This window comes from Carettochelys insculpta, chromosome 3 (genome assembly GCF_033958435.1).
Source record: "Carettochelys insculpta isolate YL-2023 chromosome 3, ASM3395843v1, whole genome shotgun sequence".
Lineage (NCBI taxonomy): Eukaryota > Metazoa > Chordata > Testudines > Carettochelyidae > Carettochelys > Carettochelys insculpta.
In genome coordinates, this window is record NC_134139.1 from 96,204,691 (window position 1) to 96,227,534 (window position 22,844).

The 22,844-nt window shown below is 43.6% G+C and overlaps 1 protein-coding gene across 6 annotated transcripts in view; it reads right to left on the reverse strand.

Moving 5' to 3' along the window:
* The window catches only part of SASH1 (SAM and SH3 domain containing 1), a 200,033-nt gene that overhangs the window by 14,994 nt on the left and 162,195 nt on the right, over positions 1 to 22,844 (reverse strand). For all 6 annotated transcript variants that reach the window (XM_074990416.1, XM_074990417.1, XM_074990415.1 and 3 more), the window contains 7 exons: positions 19,669 to 19,812; positions 14,638 to 14,773; positions 14,278 to 14,447; positions 11,370 to 11,579; positions 9,270 to 9,420; positions 7,093 to 7,206; positions 562 to 1,688 (listed from right to left, as the gene is read on the reverse strand). In XM_074990416.1, the coding sequence (XP_074846517.1) occupies positions 562 to 1,688; positions 7,093 to 7,206; positions 9,270 to 9,420; positions 11,370 to 11,579; positions 14,278 to 14,447; positions 14,638 to 14,773; positions 19,669 to 19,812 (2,052 nt within the window). The remainder of the gene's footprint in view (positions 1 to 561; positions 1,689 to 7,092; positions 7,207 to 9,269; positions 9,421 to 11,369; positions 11,580 to 14,277; positions 14,448 to 14,637; positions 14,774 to 19,668; positions 19,813 to 22,844) is intronic.

Below are 22,844 nucleotides of genomic sequence, written 5' to 3' on the forward strand. Positions count from 1 at the left end.
AATAGCTCAGCACCTTGGGTGCTGAGTTCCTCCAACTGAGTGCGCTGAGCCCTTCTAAAAGGTCCAGCTAATGTCTCTGCACCCATTTTAGTTCCAAGAAGCATCACTGGTGTGAGACAGGAATGACAGAATTAATGGACAGAACACTGCTGGCTTTCTAGGAGATGCCTCTGGAGTAACTAGGTTCAGCAAAGATCCAGAACTCCTGGATGTGGGAATCTGGGTGTAAGTTGCCCCCTGGAGGCATGTGGCTCTGTTCTCTCCACACACACACACACACGCTCTCTCTCGCTCAAGCCCTGTAGCTGGAGAAGACAGGCTTATGCTGGAAGGAGCAGAGCTTGCAGGAAATGTAGGGATCAAAGCAACAAGGCCCTGAATGGCTGTTTACTTTTGCTGGTGTTGGTTATGAGGCCTGATATACACAGAATGGACAAACAGGGTGCCTGAAATAGATGATTTGCAGAGGACAAACTGCTGACAAATCACACACAAGACACTATAAAACGTGAGCTGTTATCAAGACCAGAGTTAAATGTTGAAGCAATAGCTCCTTCTCACCTTGTCTGAATATGGTTCCTCTGTGAGATCAATCTCTTCAGACTGCAACTTGTTTTCTACCAACATTTCCAGATCCAGTCCTCTAGTACAAGAGACTTTCCGGGCTAAAGCAGGGCCTAGCTTTACTACATGTTGCTGAACGCTAGCAGTCTCTGGCAGCTCAGCTAGCCAAGGGGGCAGTGTGCTTGGTGGGGTACTGGGCTGCTCAGAAGTGGACCTACAGGCAGATACTACACTGCAGTCAATGGAGCTGGGTGGGATGACCCTTTTTACTGGCAAACATGGTGCATCTGGACTTGACAGGGCTCCACCGAGGGTCAAAGGGGGATGATACAGTCCATTCGAAAGGCGTTCCCGGCTTTTTTTGGCAGGGACTGGTGGTGGCTGTGAAGGATTTTTTGATGGCATTCTTGCCTCGTTCATGCCCTTTTGCTCAGCTTTCAGACCTTTCTTAAGGACTGGAGAGATATCAGCCCTTTCAAGGCCTTGACTGCTTTTATGATGATTTTCCAGAGGTGTCCTTGTTATGTTGTGTATAATTGAAGTAGGCTGAGCCTCGCAGCAGTTAGGCAGGTACTGAATAGGGGCCCCACCTGAAGTCTCTGTTACTGAGCCATCCAATGTCCTAACTTTCCCCTTCTGAGAATCAGCAGTTCCTTTAGTTTGCATATGCAGACTGTCTCCTGCCCTCACACCACCACCAGGGGACTTAGGCTTTAGCACCAAGCCAGTCTTCTTTTTTGATATATCTAGGGCACCCCGAGGGAGCGAATCTATTTTCTTCCTTGTGGTCTGTAGATCAGTGCTGGATTCTCCTTGGAGGTCATCCAGTGACTGAGATCTTGGCCACTTAGTCACATTGTAGGTGCCATTCAGAGTCTCGCAGCTCCGGCAGACCGCTGCTGGTAAACTTCTGCGGTTCGTCTTCAGATCAGTGGTGCTTGGAGACTTGATGCAGCTCTTGGGAGTGTGATGTATGCAGCTCAACCGCATGTCCTTCTTCCCATGCTGAAGAGCTTCTACCGATTTAGTCAAAGGGAGAGTTGGATAGCTCGGCAATTGGTTTCTATTAACGCAGTGCTCACTGGCTGACTTTGTGGGCAACAGAGAGGTCCTCCGAGTTTTGCCTAAAAACAAAGAAATGACAAACCATTGTAGAAGAAATATACAAAAGCAGCACCCCCAGGTACCTGCATCACCACTGAATGCCTTTGAAACACATGGATTCTTCATTGCGAACTGAAAACATGTCTCTGTCTTGTTCCCACCCCCTCCGCTTTTTTTTTTCTTTTTTCTGGTGAGCAGCTGGGTTAATACAACTTTTTTAGTTTAGGTACAGATTATAAATTATGGTAACATTTGCCTCCTGCAGGGAAATAACTTACAAAAATCAAACAAATTGTTACAGGTTTGTGGCGACATTAAGCCAATAATCATCACATTTGGTAACAAAGTTAGAATGTTGAGAGAGGAGGAGACAAGCCATGTCCTCTGATTTTGTTATAAAATTCAGAGAAAAGGCTAGAAAATACACTTTATAGATCAAGGTGGGCTGTAATTCTTCTTGAGAACTCACTCTTGAAGAACAGATTTTTATCCCTAAATGCTGTATTTCTTTTGAACTAATATTTATTAACGAGAAATATGACCAGTGTGCTACCCTATTATTTCATGGTTTAAATGCACAGTGACTGCTTACAAAAGGACACCAGAGGCCTTTTGATTTGTTTGGGGACTGCACTAGCCTCTTTCTAGGGCTATGTTTAACAACTGAAGAATCTGATCAGTGCAATGTTATGATATTATGAAAGGGAGAAATGTTTCAAATGGACTAACCATGGCAGTAGTCTTAAATCAGAATTTCCTACTAGAGTGGAAAAAACTGGGAGGTATATTAGTATCTTATGTTCACTGTTTGAGACAAGATCATTTTACCAGAGCATATTTCCTTAACAGGCATGTCTCATGGATGTGTTGATGGAGATGACAAGGAGCTCTGCAAATCTTACTAAAACATACCACCTCATTTTATTGAGAAAGATATTTTCTTAAGGCGTAGAGCACTGTAAAATCTGAGAGTCACTGAATGATTGGGTCATTTCATGTATCCTGAACTTGTGATTGTTACTGCTTAGAAAAGTCTCAGAATATAGTCTGTCAGATTTAAAGTGCACTACTTTTAACTGATGGATGAGTCCTTTCAATATCACTTGCATTCAGAGCTTTATCTGGAAGATACTAAGACTTGGCTTCTCAATAATAATACCCAGTGATTGCTTTGGATATGAATCCAAATACATGTCAGGTGCCTGCTTCACTGCAGGATACCTGTTTAATCGAAGAGGAAAATTTTATTTCTTACACTCATTGGCTCCTCTTTCAGACCCGTAAAGGGGGCTGTTGCCCTGGGGCCCAGCGATTCAAAAGAGCCAGGTCTCTGGGTATCTGGGAGGGATGCCAGGGAGGAGAGGGTGCAGCACAGGCTGCCCTCAGCCCTGCCCTTTCAACCCTGCTCATTCCAGGAGCATGGAGCTGGGTCTCCCCTACCTCATCCAGGGGCCCAGGGAGGCTGTTGGCCCTGGTGGACAATTTACAAAACGTGGCATTTCAGGAAGCTACAAAATTTCACGGAAGGGGCAGGAAATGACCCCCCAGAGCAGGTTTTGTTTTAATGTTACCTTGTAAGGGCTGATCCACCTAACACTCTCTGAACACATCATAAAATATATATGAGACAATGCCTGTCAGGAAGTCTTGTACCCCTCGCTCAGAACCCATACCTCCAAAACTAGGCTTTCAGCCAGGACTGGGGACAGAAATATTCTTTTCAGTTTAGTTTTTTTCCTCTGTACAATTCTAAGGTCTAAGCTTGCTAGGAAGTTTCCACAACAAACGCCTGAAACTTCTTACGGTTTTTGTTCCCAGCAACCTTGTGAATCCTCCCTTTAAAGGAAAATGACACATGGTTATTGCATAAATTAGCCTTTGCAGGTGCAGATGTGTTAAAAGGTATTTGTTAACTTCCTTTTGTTCGCAGTTAGGAAGAATACACTCGTGAGCGTAGCTGTGCAAAACAAGGCCCTTTGAGAATGGAGGAAGGAAGGAAAACAGAAGAGAGAATAAAAGTTTTAAATATATTTAACAGCAGTCACCTTGATTCTGTTGTTCTCCAGGGGCAGACCCTGGCACTCAGGCTGAATGATTTGCAGGAGATGGACCCACTTGCTAACCAAAATAAAATCAGCTCTCGACCAAGTTTTATCCATGAAGAAAATAACGCCAATGCAAGACCATTCAGCATACAAATTAATAAAACTAGCACTCAGCTTCAAAATTGTTTTAAAGGATTCCCCAAATGGCCCACTTCTCTGAAAAACCCAGCCAATGGGTTAGATTGTGATCTGTAACACTGGTGTAGGTTAGGAGACATAGTAATAGCACCTTTCTGATTTACATCACAGTATCAGAATCCAGCCCAACATTTGTAAGTACTGTGGGATTTTTAAAGTTCCAACTGAATTTGTAGCAGTGATTCCTAAACAGACCTTTTTTTTAGGATCAATATTATTAGTATTAATTCATTTTCATGAGGCCTTGTTACTAAGTAACCCAACACCTTTCATAATGCTTTTTCAGTGCTATCATTTGGCAGCAACGTGTCTGCACTACTGGGCTAAATGTATTCCAAAAGATTTAGGTATCCAGGGAAACTGGAGTGAGCGATCCAGTTAGCCCTGAGCTGTTGCCTTCTCTCCTACTGTACGGGAGAGTCCAAAAGCTGTATTAATGCTTTCATTTTAGGGCACTAATCCGCGAGTTGTTAATTCAGGCTATAGGGCTGCTTTCCCTTGCTCAGTTCCCCTTCTATGTTCTGGTACATCAATGCCCAGTCTCGCTGTGCTACTTCCTGGAAAAGAGGAGACTCTCATGACCTGTATCATCTTCCTCAGACAGCCAGATTTACCAGCAAACATGTCACGGGGCAGCAGAGCAATGATATCTGGGGAAAAGATTTTCATGGAGAAGAAGGGGGCTACAGCAGCAGATTTTCAACTCAATCTTTATTTTGAGAAAAATCACTCCACAGAGTGAGTTATGGATGGCCCCTCTTCCTTAAGTCCAGATTTCATTAACTTCACTTGAGCTTTGTTTCCTGTGGTTACGTCTCCTGGGGTTTCTCCAGCTGTAGTGACACTACGAAAGATGTGATGGCTGGCACAACAGCCGGTCATGCCTCCATCTCTCTCTTGTCAATGACAATGTATATTGGTATAAATACAGAGTTAGACATGTGACCTGGCTACCTGCTTTGCCATTTCCTCTGTTGTGCTAGAGAGGAAGGATGATCCAGTGGTTATGGTGCTAGAATGGGGTTTAAGTCCCTCCTCCACCAATTCTTCCTGTATGACTACGGGCAAGCCACTTAATGTTCTTGTGGCTCAGATCCCAAACAGGATTTCCTGAATGCAGAGAGATGCTGTGAAGATAAATACATGAGAACGTGGGAGTGGTCTGTGATGAGACCTGCCATGTTAGCATCTAAAATAGCTCTTTCTACAGATGCTGATAGAGTATGTAGCAAACAAGGATTTGTCTTCAGACTGGAACAGAGTCTCTGAAAACTCGGAACTGATGCCAGGAAAATTAATATCTGCCAGTAACCGGCCTCTGGACTTGAAATGAGAAGAAACCGCCACCCCTTCCTGAGAGTCTGCTTCCACCTCTGAATGCATTTCCCTGTGCTGTGAAAAGCAGATGGTTGTCTGGTTGTTCATTGGGTGTTTGTACTAGGCTGCTGGTTATCCTCACTAACGGGAGAGAGCCAACTGAAGGAAGTATTTTGGAAACAAGATGCATATACATGTGGTGCGTGGACTTCGCAAAGAGGGGACACTCTTCAGACCAACCAGCCTTGGCAGAATCCTACCACCACAAATCGAATGAATCCAGTACATGGAAAGCACTGAATACACAGGTTGGTAGAAATGATGTAAAAATGCAGCAAGCCAACGCTGAACAGCAATATGCAGCATTAGGGGGTCTCAATTCTGGAAAGCTTCCACAGAAATATTAGCTTAAACATAAAAGCAAGCATTCAGAAAGCAGGCAGGCAATGACAATTGCTTTACAAACACAGGTTTTATTAAACTAAAGAAAACATACAGGCAGCAGTTTAACCTTAATGCTAACGCCTTCACTAAGAGGCCTCTTGTGAATGTAAATGAAAGAAAATCAAATATAGGACTCTGTATGTAATTTTTACATTTTTTTAGAAACGTATGTAAATTAGTATTTTTTCTTTTTTTAATCACCATATACAGATTTCAGTCACACTTGAAATACGGTCATCAAAAGCACCCACCTCAGCAAGGGAATTAAATCACAAAGGTCAAGTAGTGCAGGAGGCTCAAGTTCAAGTAGATAATTCTGATCTCTTACTTGTTATGGCTTGTGGAGCTTAGAGCATTATGGAATTGATGCATTTGGGTTCCTGCCATACCATGCTTTCTGGTCCCTACATGTCTTCAACTGACACACTAATGGACTAGGTATTGACTCAGAGGAAGATTTTTTTACCCATTCCACAGCTAGAAAAAGGGAGCTGCAACGACAGCTACCTGAAAGGGGGAATGATGTATTTTTCAAGCACGTTTTTGATTTCCTGTTTGTACTAGCCATTATTGAGGAGTCCCAGTAGACAGAGACAGAACCAGAACTCAGATGTCTGGAGTGTTATCACCAAATTCAATTGACCAAAGGTAATTTAACGGATAACAGTTTTACACCTTTTTATACAATAAACAATCTCCTTTCACACAACTGTTTGCCTTCTAAGCACTGGAAGGTAGCCTCCACTGAGATCGCCTGGACATTTAGACATCATCTCCAGACGGCACAAGCCAGGATAACTGAGAGTCTACATAGTAGGTGCATCTTGCTTTCCCATCTTGGCAATGTTTGGATTCAATTGGCTTGCTGAGGTTCAGGCTAATGCTTTAATATCTCAACAACAGGCCCCTTGGCTGGCAAGAGGATGCAACATCTCAAGCAAATACACAACACCACTGTCCGAAATAGAGAACATTCTTTTCCAAAGGTGGTTGGGTTGTTGGTTTTGCTTTTTTGTTAAGGCTGTAAACAAGTTCTCCCAAGCCCCAATAAGAAGTGAAGGGAGTTCCCCTTTGCTCATAGTCCCTTAGCAATAGCTATGAATCTGAGTACCAGTCTCAAGACTACAACAGGAGCTGGAGCAGGAGGAAGATGGGGATGGAGGCCTGGTTTTCTCAGAACAAAGTCTCCAGATCATCTGCTTTGCTTTTGTAATCCTATGTCCTCTGTCAGTGTAAAAATCCCAACCATAACAAAAAGCAATGGCTCACGGAGAGGGAGAGAGAGTGTGCGAGGATGAGGAGCAAGAAAGCCAAGTATGAAGCAGCTTTGTTTTTAGCTGGAGCATGGAAGCAGACAAGATGCAAAAGTCATCTGCACAAACAAGCAGGGCAGGTCAGTGATTCTTTTTGTTCTCATTACCATTTTCCAGGTTTTCACTGCTTTCATAGCAGCCAGAATCCCGGGGGGAGCAGCCACTCAGGCCCTGGCCTTCTATAAGAAGTTTCTCCTGGGACCCCGACTGGTCGCTGTTACCTGGTGGGGGGCGAGAGTGCACAATGAAAGAGAGTGTCAGAGCAAGACTGGTGCATTTTCTTGCACTACCATCTTCATTTCTTTCCCAAACGCTTACTAGCACCCACTGTATCAGCCCAGACTTCTGAGCATTAGGGAGGGATTGCTATCTGGAAAGTAATCACAACGGCGAATAATGCTGCTGAGAGACAAGATATGGTTCACTCAGATTGTGCCTATACTAGCCATGGAAGTCGACCACAGATGTGTGATTTTAACTATGCCAACTGAGTAGCTAAAATCAACATATCTATGCCTGGCTAACTTGTCTGTCAACAGGAGAAGGTTGATGGGAGCATTTCTCCTTTCGACCTTCCCTACTCGTTGCCTCTCGTGAGGACCACAGGAGTCAACTTTGACTCCAGAGGATCACTTTTCCGCATGTGTGAAATCAAACCCCACAAGATCGACCCTGAGCCGGCTGATCATCCACAGTACTGTAGATTAAGTTCCAGAGTGAGAACAGGGATGTGAAAAATAGGAAGTGCAGCAGGGATTGTGTAATGGGATAGCATCCAGAGCCTCTGATTAAAACAACCAACCTATCCTGCAGAGGGAAGCCTGGGGAAGGATCAGATGGAATAACTGGCAGTTCTTCCCCAGGATGAGAAAAAGTCAATGGGAAAAGTGTGGTAGGAATTCCTTCATCTCTGGCTTTGACGACGATCCACAGCACTCCCAGCAGGGGGAATCAGGCTGTGTGCCAGATTCCAGGATTCGGCCCTTACAGTCTGGTCAAACTCTTTTGTACAGAAACTAAATTCAGGACTGGAGAAATAAAACCACCAATTGCCTGCTGCAGAGCCGCCGTTTATGTTGTGCCATTCTTCCTTCAACAAATGCCAAAAATTGCTCGTCTGATGCCTATTCTCAGAGCATGAAAAAAGAATAATTATGGAGCAGAGACAGAAGCTGCTACTCACACAGGCTCCAGCTGTCTCCTTCCCACCCTATTTGATGTCCACTCCCCTCACATGGAAGAGGAATTCTCTCTCTCCAACCCCTCCCCCCACCCCCCCAGCAAAGAACGCCTTACATTTTTAAGCCAATGTTAGAAAGTCACTATAAAATTTATTACGGCAAAAAAGTTAAACGACATCAATCTTGCAAACTATGAGGAAAAGATCCTATTCAGTGACAAAAGTGCCCCAAACCAAAGAGGAAATACCCTAATGTTTGTACAGCAAACCCTCGATTTAACGGACCCCAATATGATGGACACTATCCAACCCAACCCCACCCCACCCCGAAATGCCAGGGCTGGGGCCAGAGGAGCCACTGGATCAGCCAGGGCTGGAGATGCTGCCAGAGTCGCTGTAGGAGCAAAGACCCCGCTGCCGAGCTCTCTCTCTCATCTGCTGTGTTCCTCCCAGGTCTCAGACAAAGTGCCCCCGATGCGCCTTGCAAGGTGCCTCCAGTCTTGCAGATTTGGATTTAACAGACTTGAGGCATTAATGGACAGCCCTCCCCCCTCCCGCCCCCCACCACTAGTCCATTAAATCGAGGGATTACTGTAATTTGAACTCACTTCTGGGGAAAGACAGAAAAGTTAGGATGGCTCTGCCGAGAAAGTATAATGGAGGCTGCTTACAAATGGTACAAGGAGAGTCAGAGGAGAGTGGAGAAATGTCACTGTTTGTGAACATGTCAGCCTACAGCACAAATCTCTTAGAAGCAGCACTGGACCCATTGACTGTGTTAGCAATGTTTGATTTCCCCATGAATGAGCCGCATCTTGTTCTTTGACTAAAAATCTGACAATTCAAGCTTAGCTGATGTATTTTTTCCCCTTAAAAATTACACCCACAATCACAGGCCAGCAGAATAAATAACTGTGGTAGAGCGGAATGCAAATGTAAAACCATCTATGATTTCCTAGAAGCTTAGTTATTTAACATAGACACCACAGACATGCCTAGACTAGATTAGAAAACATCATCAGAATCCCTCAGCTAGTTTCTGTTCCCAGAAGTGGTCAAAAAAAGACCTCACCAGGGACTGGGAAAATTCCAAAACCTGCTTACTATCATATTCCTGTAATAGTTCCACTGCTGTGAGCAGAACAGCTCTGTGCTCAGGGTCTCGGATATTCAGCTCATCCAAATCTTCCTCCTCCAGCAGCTTGAAAGTGTCCAGATCTTCATAACCATTGAACAGAAAAGTGGGCATGTGCTCCTGTGTGGGGGGGAAAATAGGAAAATACTGAGATTTACATCATGGCAATCAAATCAAATCAAATCAAATCCAACACCAGAAAATAAAGGACTGTTTAACCAGTCTGGACAGTTTCTCCTTCTGCTTTATCTTCCCAACAGGTTATTACTTACTACTCGTAACCAACTGTAATACAAAAAATGACCCCCTTCCACTCTATTTACCGTACATGCAGGGCCTTTGTTACTCACGGCACAGGAAGAGTGTAACAATATATATCCACAGACTATCCCAGTTCCTTTGTCTTTCAGTGGGACAGGGTATTTAATAGGCTTCATTTGTGCATACAGGTTCTGATTTGATATTCCAGTTTTCTTGCACAGTTGTAAAGTCTCATTGTCAATTACGATACCCTCCATATGCCACACTGTACACCAATTTTGGCAGCATCTTTCTGCAACAATGCTCTCAACACGTAATCTTTCCTAAAATGCTTAAGTCCCATTTTCAGACGTGAATTAGGCACTTTGGTACCTTTTAAAGAGACCCAAACTGCTTGAGGTATGTCTACACTGTGGCTGGCCCATGCCAGCTGTGTCAGGCTCACAGGACTTGAGGCAGGGGAATGTTTGAACATGCAGTAGACATTTGGGCTGGAGTCTGGGCTGTAACACCCTGTAAGGCGAGAAAGTCTCAGAGCTCAGGCATCAGCACCTGCACCACAACTAAACAGACCAGTCAGCCCAAATCGGATGGCATAGGCCAAACATGGGTTTTTAATTGCAGAGGAGAAGTACTTTAAGCACCTCTGTAATGCTTGACAATGGAACTTCCAAGATTTTGATTCCTCCCGTTTCTTTTACTTGAGCCTTTATATCCGAGACCACCTTTTAAAGATTGGTCTTCTTTATTGAGCAACGAGAAAAATATAATGGATTCATTTGTTGCATAATGAAAGAAGAGATTACATTGTCACCTGACACTTCTGCATTTTGCACAGTGATCTGTGACGATCACAGTGCTTTTAATGGCTTTCTGCCTGCAGTTGCATAGCTTCATACATTTGGTGGAGCCAAATGGCCACACAGGTACGTCTCGAAACAGATTTACACATGGCCTTTTTTACTGCTTCATATTCAGGCTTTAAAAATATTAAAAGTTAAATTTTTAACAGTGTGTTTTAAACACCACATTCCAATAATAGCATAAATCACTGAAACTATAAGCATCTGTGTTTGAATTTTATTCCCACTGCTCTGCAGAGCCCTTAACTATGAATTAACTGAACAACCTATTTTGGCAATGTAAGAAAAAAATAAACCAGGTGGACTTTTTCCACTACTGTTAGAAATCAACAATAGTTTAGCAATGCAAACAACCATATCATAAAGAAATTATAGCACTGCAGAATATATAACACTGTCTTAACCACTGGCACTATGACCTTCCTAAACCTTCAAAGCCACACCTGCTGCTGGATTTAGAATCCAATCTTCTGAAACAGCATGCTACATAGATACACAACATGCCATGTCTCATTAGCAACAGAGTAAGAGGAAGAATAAACTAGAGGCACAGCAGTTACCTCCAACCCGTCTGACCTTGAACTTGCTGGAACAGGGACAATCAACTTCCTTATTAAAAGAATCAAGACCTAGTGACCTTTGATAAAGGCTAGCTTTTTGGTGGCTCTGGCACCACTGTGGCATGAGTTAGGATCCTCACATGTATGTAACTGAACCCTTCAGTAGTCCATTACACTTGATGATACTCATAACTACACATCAGCAATTTTCCCTCTGTAAGTTAAGAGCCAATTCTATTTCTATTACACACACAGTGAAAATTCCACTGGGTGCAGGATTAAAACCTGACTGTACAACCCTTAAAAACTCAATTAACTCAGCAACTTGCCCCTCCCCCTCCCCACAGCAAAACTGTATCAAGACAGAGAGAGAATGAGAACTAACCTTCAAATTGATACGATCAAGGAGATCCTCAACAGACTTGGGCTGAGGTGGTCTTCCTTTCCGTCGCCTCCTTGTGGGCCGCTTTGGCTTCTCTTCCTCCTCATTTAATACATCCACATAGATAAATTTGAAAGTGCCCACTTTGTTGTTCAACAGGCCCATCCAAGTGCCCATGGGAGGTTTGCTGATTATATCTATGATATCACCTTTCTGAAGGCCCAACAAGAAAGAACGAGGCAGTTAGGTGCATATTTCCTATCAATACTCAGGCAAACTCATCATCCTCACTCCACTCAGACTATGCATACACTAGACACAGAAGTCGACCACCAATGTGCAATTTTAGCTACGTCAATTGCAGAGCTAAACTCAACTTATCGGCAGTCAAATTCCATGTCCGTCTACATAGAAGGAGGTCGATGGATCATTTTTCCCATCGACCTTCCTTATTCCTCACTGCACACAATGGCAGTGTCTACATGTGCCCCAAACTTCGAAATGGCCACGCTAATGGCCATTTCGAAGTTTACTAATGAAGCGCTGAAATGCATATTCAGCGCTTCATTAGCATGCAGGCGGCAGCTGCACTTTGAAATTGACGCGGCTTGCCGCCGCGCTTCTCGTCCAGACAGGGCTCCTTTTCGAAAGGACCCCGCCTACTTTGAAGTCCCCTTATTCCCATGAACTCATTGTAGTGTGGTGGATGGTTTTTCCATTGCAGTAGTTGATCCATATCCTCCAGATGCAGTAGCTATGTAAATGGAAGAATTTTTCCATTGACCTTGTGTTGTCTACACCAAGGGTTAGGTCAGTATAGATGTGTCTCTCAGAGGTGTGGATTCTCACATCCCTGAAAGATGTAGCTATACAGATGTAAGTTTGTAATTTGCAGTGTAGATTCTCCCTATGGGACTTGTCCAAAATTCAGACAACAAGTTAGTCACAGGTCCTGGCATAGTTCCCAGGAGTGCACACTTCAATCAGTGGTTCTCAGTTATCTATGGGTCACTGCTGGTTTGTAGAGCATGTACTGGTGCTTTCCAGCATTGGGCTTTTAACATAGTCAGGCAACTGAGAGCCTCTTCCTTGTGAATATACTGCAGCCTTTGGCATTTCAGGAACCCCAGCCAAGCCAGGGATCTGAAGTTTAAACTTCAACTCCCTTTATTAGGTACAGTACAAGAAGGTTCCTACAGACTCTGAGCACACAGACCCTGACTGCATCTTGTGAGAGACATCTTACGATGGGAGGCCCTCTGGTAATTACCCAGGGCTAATTCTAAAGAGACTGTACCAAATAGAATAGACTCAGGTTGTTCTAACTGGGTGCAGGTGAACTAGCTCTGGAAGCATAGGAGGGTAGCTCTAGAAACAGTGTTGGAAGTGTACAAAGGTAAACTTTATACTAGTTTTGCTAGTACTCCTCACCTCCAACAAAGCTGACACCTTTTCCCCTACAAAGCTGGCTCAGGACATTTATTTTATTAGGAATAGCAACCCTTAGTATTTTAAAAAGATAGTACAGCAGTAGGCTGTGTTACAACACAGATATCTAGACTAGCTCAAATTACAAAATGGGAAATCCAAGTAGGCTACAGGGACTTATTCATAAGAAGGCATGTGACAGCCGTGTAATTGGTTATTAGCACTTACTGAGTTATGTTAAAGGAAATTCTTCTCTGAAGGGCACCTTAAATAGGTTTGTCCCACCCACCCAAGGCTTTTGAAAAGAATTGTCGTGCTCCTGGTCTGACTCTGCTGAGTTTTTCTGGTTGCCTGCTGATACTCTCTCTGAAAATTGATTTTTCAAACCTGGGCCAAATGGAAGATAACTTACAGAGTAACTTTTCAGTTCCATAGTTGGTAAGCCCCTCCCACCCCCGACTTTTTTCATACACACCCTTCATTTTCTTCTCTGCCTGCCTGCCATGTTAAAGTGCGTTTGCTTGGATTTTAGAAACGATTAAAAGCTACTCATCCATAGGCAGAGCCCTACGAAATCATGCCGCATTTCAGTCAATTCCATGGTCACAGGGTTTTAAAAAAATCATAAATGTCATGAGTTCAGCTATTCAATGAAAATGTGAAATGTCACTGTGTTGTAAGTCTAGGGGTCCTGACCCAATAATGAGTTGTGGGCGGGGGTGCGTCCACAGGTGAGGTTGCAGTATTGTGCCCATTACTTCTGTGCTGCTGCTGGAGGTCGCGCTGCCTTTAGAGCTGGGCAGCTCTAGAGTGGTGGCTGCAGGCTGTGAGCCCAGCTCTGAAGGCAGAACCACCACCAGGGCAGAAATAAGGATGGCATATTCTGGGGCTGCAGCCCTTACCGTCTGCAGTGCCCTTGGCAGAACTTGGCTCTCAATCGCCAGCCACCCCATCCAGTCACCCAGCTCTGAAGGCAGCAGCACAGAAGAAAGGCTGGTGTGTACAGTATTGCCACCTTACTTCTATACTGCTGCTGGAGGACGCCACCTTCAGAGCCACTGAAGGCAGTGAAGTAGTAAGGATGGCAATACCATGATACCCAAAAATAACCGTGTGACCTCCTACCAGCTCCTTTTGGGTCAGGACCCTCAATTTGAGAATCACTGGTCTCCCCTGTGAAAACTCTATAGTACAGGGTAAAAGCATAGAAGACCTGATTTCATAGGCAACTGGTAGTGGGGGGAGATGATATTTCATGGTCTGTCATATGTTTTTCATGGCTGTGAATTTCGTAGAGCCCTGCCTATATTTTATTACTGTCCAATCAACTCCTAAGAGCACAGGGCAATACTAGCAAGAGGCAGGCAACGGGAATGGAAAGGAGTACAGACTCAGCTAAAGCTCAGCTGAGGGGACTAAATGCTAGCCTTCCTCAGCCTAAGCTCTTAGTGACTCTTCCCTTCCAAGAAGAAAAACTGGGTACCTTAAGTTTCAAGGAGTCAGTATCGTAAGGGCTGGGTGTAAAATCAGTGTGAACCCTGGCTCGTCCACAGAAAGGTCCCCTGTAGGGAGGCTCTTCATCATCACCATCTTCAGACTTGACGCTCTCCCGATTGCTGGCTGAGGAATCTGTTGTGCTCACTGTCTGACCACCTGTGTGTGGGAACCAGAATAGCAGCTTACACAAGTATGCTTGTCAGAAGGGCTCGTCGACTCCTATTCGTTTATTCCACCATCAGAGATGAGATGCAAACACAAAAATGCTATTTAGAACTTTATTTACTGTGGAAATCTCTGCCCTGCAGCAACAAAAACGGAAGGATTCAGTTATAACTGAACTTACTCATTGAGCTCTGACCACTTAAAGAGCTTCTCAGGCTTTCAACTGAACCACCAGCTTTCAGTTTGGGCTTATCCAGAGGATCGGTCTCTGGCTGTGGTGACTGAGGAGAACCTGGCATTACATCAGGGCTGGAGTCCTGAAAGAGATTTGAACCCATTTCAGATTGTCAGGTTCCCATGCAAGATGGCAAGGACTGCTTGCATCTATCTCAATAAAAATCTGGAATATTTCTACTACCTTACCAGCAAGGACAGAAGTTATTATAATGTATTGTTTGCATTATGGTAAGGTGTCGGCAAACCAACTGAAGTCAGGGCCCTGTATAAATACATAACAGGAAATAGTCCCATCCAAGACAATTTACAATTGAAAAAGATAAACAAAAAGGTGAAAGAAAGGGGGCATGACCTCCTTTTATTGGGGGTAGGAGAGGAAGAGAGAGGAAACCCTCTCTCCAAAATTAAGTAATTTGCCCAACGTCACACAAAATCTGTGGCAGACTTTGGAATGGAAAATTTTGAATTGCAGTCCAGTGCCTTAATCACAAAACCACTCTTCCTCCCCTTGTTCTCTCTCATATTACATATTAGACAACCATTATGTAGACTAGCATTTCTTAAACTGTGTTCCGCAGAAAACTGGTGTTCCAAGAACGACTCTCAAGTGTGCCACAAGTCTTTGGAAAAATAATTCAAAGTTTTACAATAAATAGTCATATTATGATAACAGTAATGGAAAATACTGAAACAATGTTATTTCTACATCTCGTGAGAGTGGTAGTAATCTGCCAACACAAGGTCGACTATAATTGTGCTAGCCTCCCCTCTCCTCTAATTTTCTCTTATTTGTACAACAGCGTAGCAACTACCAGTGACGTGCAGCGCATGCATAATGCTGGCATGATGGCCATGCTGTCAGTCAGCTGGTTGATGTCAGCCAATGTGCACGTGTGGTGTGTGCTGGTTTATTGAATTAATTATTTCCACGAATATGAGTAAACAGAGTAAGTTACACTTCTTAAAAAAAAAAAAAAAAAAAAAAAAAAGCCAGAAGTGAGTGAAAATACCACTGCTGAGGAACCAGTACCATCAATGAGAAAAGTAAATTTTCATAGGTGTACAATATTTTTATGTGGTTGTTTGGTGTTCCATGGCCTCAAAAAGTTTAAGTATAGTATATTTAAAATCCCAAACTAAATATTTTGCTTTATGTGTTTCTTAGAACAGCCTTGCAGAGAAAGATGATCCTACACACACAACTCCTAGTTAGGAGTTTTAAAAATTAAGATACTAAATATTGTACTAATAATGCTTGCAATTTAAAAGAATAATGCAATTTTCCCAAATAGCAATTTGCAGAAAACAAGTAAAACTGAATAGCACTGTGTAAAGCAAACAAATAACAAGGTGGGTGAAGTAAAGGCTGGTCCTGAAGAAGCGTCCTATGACTTCTCAACTCTCTTACGAGCACATTGTACCACATCACCAGAAACACTTGGACCTATAAAAGATATTACCTCACTCATCTTATCTTGCTCTTAACCTGGGAGCAACACAGATACAACACCTCAAACAGATACAGAAATTTTAAACCTCTTGCAAAAAATTATTGCCATTTTCATTTGTGTACACGAAGAGGAAAACAATAAGAAAAGGTAATGTAGGCAGAAAAAATATAAACAAAAGCAACGATGCTTAGACAAATATATGAGGGGCAATTTCTGTTTTCATACATTCATGTATTGCAGACAATCCAAAAGCATCTTATCCATATTGAAATTGTGACAGCCTACTGGAAGAATGGCTATAACAATCATTTCCATTTCCACTATTTGCAGTCAGGACAACGTTTGCATCTTTTTGAACACATGCCAGCTGCGCAGAGGCACTTAGTTTGAGAAATGATGCCACAAAGCCAGATGATAGAATATTCAAAACTGTTTGCAGCATTCAAAAACAAAACCCAAATAAGTCCAAAACCCAGTCCTGCTGATACACAAGAATTGTTGGCATTTTCACAGATGTGCGGTCACAAAACTATTTAAATGAAACCTATTATTTACATGCTGCGGAATCATCAGAAAATATCTCCCCAGCATATCAATTCACAGGTCAAGTGACTCTCCAGACAAAGCAGAAGAGCAGGAACAGATCAGTACCCCTTGTGTACACTGTTTTTCCAATTTCTCTTTTTCCTAGATCGAATATCCAAAGGGTTGTTTGGCCCAAAGAGCTTATCTTTAAAGTTCCATAATACAATAGGAAATGTGATATTTGTTGCCGCTTGCTATTTCTTAATTGAATTGCCCATTTGAAATGAATGTATAAAAAATATAATCAGCTTAGGTCCTCTTTATGAACCATTGCCGCTCCGTACACATACAGAGAGGGGTTCTGTCTGTGACCCACACTGCATGTGACTGAAGGTAATACCACATGTTGAGCTTTTAAAAATTCAGTGATGGAACAACTCCATGTGTATTATTTTGAATATGATTAAATTTAGTTATTTTAAAATTTTCTTGCGATTAGTAGCATTTATATGGTGTCAGTGCCTCAAAACGGCACCCCATTGTGTTGGGAACTATTCTTATGTAACTCACTGGTAAGTGTGCATTACAAGTGGCCTCCCACTCCCCGATTTGCAAAGGGTCTGAGTTTGTACAGTCCCCAGATAAACAGCCTTGTCTCTTCAGCTCAAGCCATAATAATAGCTCATGCTTTTAGCTCTGACGTTCACCAGATTCAATCCCTGTGTGTCAGCCCAGGTGGCAGTTGGTGCACAAACAGAATACAGTAAATCCTTGATTTAACAGACCCCAATTTAATGGATGTCAAAAATAACAGACACTGTCTGCCAGCCTCCTCCACCTCAAATAAATGCCGGAGCTGCCGCCGGTGGGGCTGGGGTCACAGGAGTGGCTGGGGCTGCCAGGGCCAGAGGCTGCCAGGGCCACCACAGCAGCTGGGGCCACCAGGGCTGGGGGAGCCACCAGACGAGCCACTGGGGCCACTGCAGCAGCTGGGCCTGGAGGAACGGCTGGGGCTGCTACATCTGCTGGGGCTACTGGGGCTGGAGGAGCCCCTGGAATGGCTGGGGCCGCTGCAGTAGCTAGGGCTGGAGGAGTTGCCAGGTCTGAAGGAGCAAAGAATGCAAAGAACCCACTGCTGAGCTCTCTCTCCCGAGCCCGCAGCGTTCCTCCCAGATCTCAGGCAAAGTGCTCCCTAGTGCGCCTTGCAAGGTGCCTCCAGTCCTGCAGATTCAGATTTAATGGACTTGCAGCATTAATGGACAGCCCTCCCCCACATTAGTCCGTTAAATCAAGGGGTTACTGTATAGGACAGTCATTGCCACACAGAGCATACAATTGCACATGGAAATTCTGGGCTGGTGGCATGGGTTTGAACAAAGAAGCCACATCTGTATGTGAAGTGATGGGTGTTGTCCATTACATGGATGACCCATGAAATGACTGTTCAGTTGCACTGGTTCTGCAGTTCTGTCTCCACTAAACTACACAACAACTTTACCATTGCTTCTGGGATGCGTGTGACCAATGCTCAGCCCTACTCTTTAACAGCATCAGGTAGCCCATTCTCAGGGATCTCAAAAGGCACTAGGTGGGAAGACTGCCAAGCAGAGCTACTTCCTACTAAAGCAAGCCCATGGGATAAGACGCTGAGCAACATGTTCTTTCCCAGCCTATAAAGCACAAGGGAGAGGGAAAGGAACCCATCCCAAACCTCCCATTCTTGTTGCTCCTTCCTAATAGATTTTTCAAGAAGAATTATTACAGAACTGTTCTGGATAGTTGCTAAATTTCTCTCCAGCATCATAGAGTGATAGCTGGTCACACTGTCCTGGTGCTGCAGGTCCAGGTTTAGCAGGACAGTTATAATTACAATTTGATAGATATCACTTGCACTAGCTGGGATTAGTCTGCTCCAGTAAAGAAGAAACATGGATCACTTCATACTGGGGCAAAAATCCAAAATTATTATTGTCAACTGAAATTGCACCTAAAGGTCCCAGCCCCACAGTACGAGGCACTGCACAAACAGATAACAAGGAGAAGGCCCCTGCCTTGAGGAACCAGATTTTCAACATCAGAGCTGAGTACTGTTCAGTGAATGACAAAAGAGACAAACACCACCTGGAGTTATGTACCCAAACTGTCCCTAGAGGTCTCACCAGAGGACTCCAGACCAATGAACACTAAGATATATTTGTTCACCAAACAGCTTTCTAACAATGCAAGAATATGCAAATTGGCTGCTGATGCATATTAAATGGCCGCTAGAGGGTAATATTTATTACAGAAAACTTTGCTTTCCCTGCTGGTTGGTAAGCAATTACCTATACATTTCAGGTGGAAAGATTTATTTATTTTAGTTCGTTAGACAGTCCACCAAACCAAAGAACACAACATCCACCAAAAGGGACTTTCTTGGAAAGAGATTTATTTTGGGCAGAGCAAATTCCAAGCACAGCTTTACAAATGCATGCACTTATGGTTTCTTCTTAGAATGAATGGTGTAAAGCTGTGATGGAGTAATGACAGAAACAGAGATGACTATCTGTTTTCATAGGCTGTTGCAGAGGGAGCAATATGATAGTTAGCTCTATATAAGAGAGGGGAATTGAATTTTATAGGGAGTACAGTTTATCATGTCAGTTGCATTTTAAAACATATTTTTAAATCTGTATAAGGAGCCTCTGCTGTTTTTATTGGTGCAGAAATCTAAAGAAATAATAAATAAAATGACAGAGGTGGAAACTCATTTCAGGTATTTAACCATCAGTCATCTCCCTCTGTTGAACACCTAAGAGGGAGATTTAGATTGCACTCTCACAGTGAGGCTTCTATAAAAGACACTTCACGGTGAGGGGTTTTAGAAGAACACAGAAATCGCCATATCACAATTTCTTTCTGACCTCACTGGCCCTCTGGAAGATAACTTGAAGCATGAAGATCAAGAGCCCTTACAGTTTTTATCCTAGCCATTATAGTCCATTATGAGCATTACATACCTGCTCTGACAGAGAGCTGCTATATTTTTTAGACATCCTTTTTTTCATGGTTTCTTTTACAGACTTCACCTTTTTGCCAAGAGATATACGGGAAGAGGAGGGCGATTTGATCACTTCTTTATAAATGAAGTCTCCTTCTTTGCCCTGCAAAATAAAATAGGGGGTGGCCATAAAATAAGAGCAAATTCTTGCTATTCTGTCTGCTTGTTACTTCTCACACCAGCACTCAGAGCAAAAGGTATCCCGGGGTGACACAAAGGTAGCACTGCATTTGGTTCACAGCTCTCACTTTCACCATGGAAACCTTCTCTTTTCTGACCTTGACAATAAATGCAGTGCATAAACAAACAGTTGCATTCTCATATCTTTTTCTTGCTTCTCAGGTCTGATTATAAGAACCTGTTAGCTGCCCTAGGGGTGCTAAATGAAGCTGGGGATACAGTAGGGGGCATTCTTCCCACTTTGAGTTACCATTGAATATTCAAATTGCTAGGCAACACTATCGCTGAAGGATGAATTCTTCTGAGACATTAAATTGTTGTCTTGTCCTGTCCTTTGCTTGTTCTGTAAAGACTTCCTAGTAGTCTCTTTCAAAAGTCAGCATGCTAACCCACAGCCTTATTTGGGTAACTACATTCTGCCTACCAGAATTTCCATTTTCTTATCAATTGGGTAAGCTGCATTCTCTCTTCTAAACTGCCATATAGGTTTGCTATGGTTGTTTAACACAGTTGCTATCACACAGGGTAAGTGGCTGCGCCAACTGATTCTTACAGACAGCGTTTGCACAATGTCTGTAAAGCACACTATTTCTGCAAATGGTTTTCAAAATAAATAGTATAACACAACTCTGTAAGGAAGGCGCTGGTGGCACCTCTGTAGCCAAGGCTGCTTTGAGGTTTGCACTGCAAGCAGGACTAAAACTCATTTCACACTTTAATAGCTGAATTTAGTCTCCGATACGGTGCAATAACCCTTCAGGGGATGACTGAATTTTCCACAAGAATATTATTATTTTTTAGAAAAAGGTGACAAAAAACTCTTTCATATCCAGCAACCCCAGGACCAGGAGGTTGCTGGATGTTAAAATATTCCATTAAATAGAGAACAGTTGCAGGATCCCCAGCAAGGAGGCAGGGAACCCCACCAGCATCGCAGCTGGGAGCATGTTGGGGCACGTAGCCCTTCCATCAGCTCCCACCCTGGAGAGCTGGCTGGGGGAACTCTGGAAGCCCTGGGGCTTGAGGGGAACCCTGGGGCAGGGAGCCAGCAGAGGGAGGATCTCCATTGGCAGCTCCAGCCCTGGGACCTGGAGGGGCTGCGGGACCCTGGCAGCCCAGGCTGGGAGCTGGCAGGGGCTCAGAGCTCTGCTGGCAGCTGCAGCCCTGGGGATCTGACTGGGGCTGGGGGTCCCCCAGAGCTGGGAGCCCCTCCAGCAGCTCTCAGGCAGGCGAGTGCTGAGCAGGGGCATCATGTTTGTACTGGTTGAACTAATACCAGATAAAGCAGAGTTTACTGTATTATCATGACAAAAAACACACATGCAACTGCCAAAACAAAGCTAATCCAGTTAAAAATGCCATCTCCCTCCATCTTCTAAAAGTCACTGTGAAGACTGACAGTCATCAACACTAGGTTTCTTTCCCTTTCAAAAGACAACCTCATTGCTAACTGTATCGTTTCTTTTACTCAAGTTAAAGATAAACCTTTGTCTTGTGAATTCTAAAAAGACATTAAACTAATGCAATTAGAGACTTTCAGCAAATCGACTTGATCTGCATGCAATAGTCTCCTATGCCTATCCTTATCACTGCTGGTCGGAGGGGAAAAGCACAACGCAGTAAATTCTTGTTTAACCACTATTTGATCGAATGGCACAGTCAAATAATTGGGATAACTTACAGCCAAGCAGCTCTGGTCCATGGACACTGGCAGGAGCACAGAGAGAGCAGAGGAGCCTGCAGGCTGCACTCAGATTCAGGACAGAGGGAAGCAGGGCTAACGTTCCAAGGAGACTGCCCATTAAGAGATAATTAATTAAAATTACAATGTAAACACTAGAAGAAGTCACATGGCACCTTACAGCCTAACAGATATTTTGGAGCACAAGCTTTCATGGGCAAAGACCCACTTCATCAGAGGAGGGTCTAAATTTATAGGCGCACGAAAAGGAGGGAGCCCCAATCAAGAGGAAGGCCAGAGTTGACAAGGTCAGTTCAGTCAGGAAGGATGTGGCCCATTATCAGTAGTTAATGTGGAGTTGTGAACACAAAAGAGGAGAAACTGCTTTTCTAATTGGCCAGCCACTCCCAGTCGCTGCTCAATCCTTGGCTGATGGTATCAAACTTGCAGATGAATTGCAGCTCTGCAGTTTCTCTTTGGAGTCTGTTTTTGAAGTTTTCGTTGCAGGATGGCTACTTTTAAACTTGCTATTGAGTGTCCAGGGAGACTGAAGTGTTCTGCTATTGGTTTTTGTATGTTACCATTCCTGATGTCTGATTTATGAATAAATGGACACAAATCAGTTATCAGGAATGGTAACATAACAAACCATAGGAGAACACTTCAATCTCCCCGGACACTCAGTAGCAGATTTAAAAGTAGCCATCCTGCAACAAAAACGTCAAAAACAGACTCCACAGAGCAATTGCAGAGCTGCAATTCATCTGCAAGTTTGACACCATCAACCAAGGACTGGACAGAGATGGGGAGTGGCTGGCCAATTACAAAAGCAGTTTCTCCTCTCTTGATGTTCACACCTCCACAGCTACTGATAATGGGCCACATCCTTCCTGACTGAACTGACCTTGTCAACTCTGGCCCTCCTCCTCCTTTCCATGAGCCCATAAATTTAGACCCTCCTCTGGAACCCCCATGCATACATCTGACAAAGCAGATCTTTGCCCACAGAAGCTTATGCTCCAAAATATCTGTTTGTCTATAAGGTGCCACAGGACTTCTTGTTGTTTCTGAAGATACAGACTAACTCAGCTACCCCTCTGATAATTACAATTTATATATTTTTTCAAAAAAATACAGACAGAAGACCTGCCAAGTAACCATCAGGCAGTCACTTCTAACAACCACAATTAACACTTTCTACGCTATCCGATCTTCCCCTTTTGGCCTACAGATACTGTCTGAGTGCAGCTGGCAGGCTCCTCTGCTCTCGCACC